Consider the following 5,417-nt stretch of genomic DNA (forward strand, 5'->3'; position numbering starts at 1 on the left):
CCCCGGGAGGTCAGAAAGGGCCCGGAGGGATGCAGAGCCCATGGTCTCGGGGCTGCAGCGGGCGCTGAGCGGTGCCCAAAGGCTCTTTTTGGGATCCCAAAGCCTGCTGGAGGGGGGTCTTGTTTTCCCCTCTCCCGCCACCTTCCCAGCCCACCCTGCCCCGCCTGCTGGGGCTGGCGTTCATAACCCTGTTATTTTAAGTTCCTCTCTGCGCCGGGGTAGATACGCTTTCAGACACATCCCTATTTCAAAATCTGAGGAAAACAGGCATTTTCTGATTCATTTTTTACACTTTTCTCCCCTTCTTTTCCCACCCTTTTATGAGCCAACGTGGATCTGGAAATTTGGGGGGAAAATGTCGGACAGGGAAGAAAAAGCTGAGTGGGGTTTCTTTTTTACCTGTTACTTTTACTCTTTTGCAGTAGGGGCACCCCATGAGCTGAACTCTGGTATCGAATCACCAGCTGATTTCCCAGGTTTAAAATACAGAAATTCAATTTTGCTGTTAGCAAATACAGCTGTAAAACTAGACGTTTTATTAGCCCGCTGCTTCTCATCTTGCAGCCCTTTGGACGTGAACGGTTCCGACGGGACTTTAGAAAAGCACAGCTTGGAAATATTTTGGTCTGAAATTAGAGCAATCTCATACGGATGCATTTGGTCATCTTAAAAATGGCAACTTTACAAACATTGTGAGTGGAGAAGGGAGTTGGGAGGAGCAGCGTGACATGGGCTTGGCAGTTTGTGTGCCTGTGGTCAGGGTCTAATCTTCTTTAGCCTCAGAAAAAAACTGGTTTAGCCTCCTTAGCAGGAGTTTGCAGGGGAGAAATAGGAATAGGGATTGATAGATATTAAACTAGTTTGAAATTCAGGCTGGTGGTTAAGTGCCAGATTTATGTACGTTGGAAGGGGGTGATTCTGGTGGTTTTGAACAGCAGAATCAAGCTCTTCACCTGGAATTGCAGTGTATAATACTCTGTTTTGGGTTTTTCCTTCAGGGACCTAACACAATCGTGATCTGCATGGTCATCTTATTGAACATTGGTCTGGCCATCCTATTTGTACATTTTTTGACATGATGTGCCCCTCGGACAAGGTAAGACGAGCAATGAGATTTTATTCTCAATTCATAGACTTCGCTGTGGACAGTTTAGGGTTGACTGGCTTTATTGCCAACGCAAATCATTCAGTGATGGATGCCCTGGCGATGGAAATGCGTGGGCATTTATTCAACAGATGCAATTGCCTTGCATTGAGCGTTGAGATTCTCAGTTACCCCTTGTCTGTTCCAAGAGTGTGGAGTAATTTCAGTGGATAGTTCTCAAGTCTTTTTGTAAAATCATTTCCTCAAAGTTAAAAAATTGAACTGTGTTGATTGGATACAGTCCCACAGTATAGTTTTGCTTTCCCAGTTGGATGGACGTGATTCATGGAGACTTCCAGTGCAAGAATGTGTGATGTTAAATTTGAAATTTGTTTTCTGCAAGAAACACTTTCAATTTGCTGTTCCGTGGCTGCTGCTGCCAGGTAACTCGTGCATTGCAGTATTTCTTGGCACTCAGCCCAGCAAGAGGCAGGAACACAAAGAGAATGTGAAACTGAAGTTTGCAGCTCTAATTGCACCAGTGCTAGTCTGCTGCTGTTGTTACGTAGCTGTGTTACTAAAGGTAAATATGAGCTGCGATGGGTATCTGACTAAGGTTAAACTGGTGCTTGCTCAGGTCTTCCACTTGAATTGGGATGAGGGTTTGCGTTTGGATTTGGTGGCAACAAAATCTTGTGAGGTTTCTTGTGCCCCCGGGGTTCCTGCACACAGGAATGTGTCATGGGTTTGCTCAAGAATTCTGTTGCCTTGGGCTCAAATACTGCAAAAAACCCCATCAAGGCTGAACCTGACCCTTGGGCCTCACGTGAACATAATGTGAGAGGTTCCTCCCAAGCCTCTGTGAGGGTATCAGGCTGCCTTCCTGGGGCCTACTGGGGGATAAAACTGCTCTGCTGAGCACTGCTTTCTGTTGTGTTATTAGTCCCCACTCAGCCTGCATAGGTGAAAGCCTTGCAGACAGCCGTGATTATGTCGGTCATGTGTTTTGCTCCCCCTTGACTCTCCCGTTCATCTCTGTCTGGGACAGGCGTTGCTGCTGATGGAGACCACAGACCTCGGCAGGGATTAAATCTCAGCCGCCTGGAAACACCTAAGAGGAGGACTTGAGATCCTAAGGTTGCACTGCAAACATGAACCTTAAACAAAAGTGCCTGAAGATCAGTTCAGTCTCCCTGCTCCCAGGCTGTGGCTGGCCTCTGCAATCTACCAAGGAAAAGCCAGGGTTTCTGCAATTCAACCTCCTTCTCTTCTTTGTATAAAATAGCAGTTGCCTTAAATTGTTCTCACCAAAGCCATCAATTGTCCTGTCATGCCAGGGATGAGGGATTTATCTGTAGCTGTAGGAAAACGAGTAAGAAAGTCTCATCTGTTCACACTGATGTGTTTTGTAACTCCCTTGGTTGACTCAGTGTCAGAGATTTCCCGAAGAATGTCATCCATGGCATGGAGATGAAGCAATACACAGCAACCAAAATGACTCATGAGAGCCGCGCCATGGCTAGGGGTGGACAACATCGCCCTCCATCCTCAGAAATCATCCAAAGGGACGAACAAAAAGTCTTTCCTTTCCCCATTGCCTGGAGTCGTTTTCCGCGTATGGAGGACTGAGAGGGGGAGCAAGTTGAAATCGGGCTTGTTGAAGTGTAACCAGAGTCCTGCCCATGCCTGCTGACGTGCCACGGATGGGGGCCGTGGGCTGCGGGGTGGGGAGTGAGGGACTGGCTGATCCGAGGCTGTTCGTGCATGCGGGGGGTGCTACGGGTGGAGATGGTCCCGTCTCAGGACCAGGCACCATCCGAGCGCTCTCCTGCCACCAGCAATGCTCCATGCAGAAGTGTCTTGCAGCGGATGACTTCCCGCTGTAACAGGAAAGGAAATAGATGTGCTGAATTTGTCCCTTTACTCATTTTTTCTATGAAAATGGTGCGAGTTACAATGAGAATGAGGTACTTACTGAAAAATACCTCCATGCGCCCACAGGTTCCTCCCCTTCGTGCGCTGGGCTGCAGGGGGACTCCTGTGCTCTTTCATTGCAACAGAGTGAACAGACTTTCCAGCCAGAGGATGCAGGGTGGCTGTCATGGGAGAGGTTATGTTATTCCCGAAAGGAAAAAGGTGCAGAGACCTGAGTGGCTCCAGTTCTTTGGGTGTTAGGCTCAAAAATACACAGCAGCCAGACTTTCAGCAGTGGTAGAGTACAGAAGGGCAATTCTAGCTGTTTTTCTTTTGTGCGAGGCTTAGAGGCCTGGGCGATTTGCACCGAATATTCCCAAAGCTGCAAGAGAGAGTGACCTTTGGAAGGAGATGTTTCCACCGTGATCTGCTCTGATCCTCAGCAGTGCGAGCTTAGAAAGTCAGCACAGATGAAGTTACAGTTTAGTGTGAGGCTGAGTGCTTGGACATGTTTCTTCCTTCTTCTAAAAGCAATATGTATTTTCTGTCCCTTTTTAAGATAATCGGAAATGTTATTTATAGTCGGTTGTGCACCTCTGTGTATCCTGAAGTCCCACAGCACAGGACTGGGTGGGAAAACCTGAGGGACTGCAAAGAATGGGGAAATGATGGTTAAGGAAAAAAAACAGATGCCCAGTCTGCTCCAAAGGTCAATCTGGAAGGATTTCAGAGATGGGGTGGCAGACAGGCAGGGGTCTACACTGACTGGAGACACAGGGCAAAACCTGCCTAATTTATCTGCTCTAATTATGGCACAAGAGAGTGAGAATAATTCAGTACTTTTCTTTGTGAACCAAGTTTATTTTTTAACCTTATTCAGCTCAGGAACGTTGCCACAGTAGCAAATACGTGGTGTTAACTGTGGGAGAAGTGAATGTGATCCCTTCCTAAAAGCCATGTGGCTGTACCAGTCCTGAGAAAGCTGTGCAGCATCATCTACACTTCCACAGAGCATAGTTTAGTAGCAATTTGCTTCTTTCTTTCTTTCTTTTCTTAAGTATAAATGTATTGCAAACCCCAGGCTCTGCTGCCTTCGACGTTTTATCTCCGTTTGCTGGCATTCACTTGCCAGCTCTGCAGTTTCAATATGCCAGCTGCTTTTTTTAACCACCAAGACGATTTCCGTTGAGAGACCTGAGGGGCTTTTATTTATCACTAAGCACAAAAATGGATCTTTTTCAACAGTGCTAAGGTAATCCCCCCCCGCCCCCATTTTTTATGCATGTGATGCGCACTCGGTAATGTGCTTTCCTCCTAGTAACAGTAACCTTCTGAGAAAAGTAGGTAGATTTGCTTTTATGTGACGTATAAATATATCCATATTGCACTGAGATATGGATATATATACACATATATATAGCCCCTTAGGGATTTCGTTTTCTTAGATGCAAAATAACAGATTTACCTCAAACTGCATGCTTTCAAAACTGACTAGGATATTGTGTTATACTTTTCAGGTCTTACAAAGATGCAGATACATTTCACTCTTCACACAAAAATGCCTTCATCACAGATTTTACAAGCTGTTTACTACAATCTGTGTACTACTGTCCGGAGTTTTCTGTCGGTTGTTCTGCTGGATTACGTGCAATAATAAACAGTTATCTGCTCACTGTATCCATGTGGATCTTTGCGGGGGAATCTCCAGGTTTCTTTCTGGGTTGACACGCTCATTCCAGTCTTACAGGAGAGCTCATCAACATGTGGTGCAGAATTTGCGTGGTGGCACCTGAATGGTTTTTAGCTTTCCCCTAATACCTATTTTAAAATCTGCATTTTTGTTGATAGGGAGGTTCTTTGCAAAGAGAGTTGTTTTCATTTACTGCTTCTCGAAAGTTTGGTGCCAGATGTTTGAGGACATCTCCAGCTCTCCGAGCAACCATCGTGCTGGCCTCCCCCCGAGGTTGCACGGGGCCGGGCGGAAAGGCGGCTCGCTGGCCCGAAGCCTGCCTGGGTGATGCAGACGGCCGCTGACAGGTCCCTTCGCAGCCTCCCGACCCCAGGGCTGCTGCCAAGTTTCTTCCAGGCTGTGCGTCACTGCCTGCTCCTCCGGCGCCATGGTCCTTCTGGGTTTGGAGAGGGGTGATTCTCCTCTACCCATGGCCATCCTCTTGCTCAGCCTCTTGAAAAGGCCGAAGTGAGAGGAAAGCCAGGCACGAGGGACAGGGAAATGGCAGCCCGGGAGAAGAGTGATTTATGGGGGAGGATGGGAGAGCAGAGCCCAAGAGCCAGCCAGGGGCAGCGGGGCCCGGGGGCCCGAGGAATCCGGAGTAGCTGAAACCTTCAATCCCTTCTCTATTTCTGGAGTGTCTCACATGAGCAAAGCCGGGCTGTGCAGAGGGGCTGGCGGGACGCAGGC

The 5,417-nt window shown here is 47.7% G+C and overlaps 1 protein-coding gene and 1 long non-coding RNA gene across 2 annotated transcripts in view; both read left to right on the forward strand.

Moving 5' to 3' along the window:
- JPH2 (junctophilin 2) overlaps window positions 1–438 on the forward strand; it is a 30,053-nt gene extending 29,615 nt beyond the window's left edge. The window contains 1 exon segment of the mRNA XM_009326836.1: window positions 423–438. Coding sequence (XP_009325111.1) covers window positions 423–438 — 16 coding nt within the window.
- Window positions 439–787: 349 nt separating this feature from the next.
- On the forward strand, window positions 788–4,675 carry LOC103919252. Its single transcript, XR_663738.1, has 2 exons — window positions 788–1,096; window positions 2,133–4,675. It is a non-coding gene; the product is annotated as an uncharacterized LOC103919252 (long non-coding RNA).
- The last annotated feature ends 742 nt before the right edge of the window (window positions 4,676–5,417 follow it).

Source organism: Pygoscelis adeliae, unplaced genomic scaffold (assembly GCF_000699105.1).
Source record: "Pygoscelis adeliae isolate BGI_AS28 unplaced genomic scaffold, ASM69910v1 Scaffold286, whole genome shotgun sequence".
Lineage (NCBI taxonomy): Eukaryota > Metazoa > Chordata > Aves > Sphenisciformes > Spheniscidae > Pygoscelis > Pygoscelis adeliae.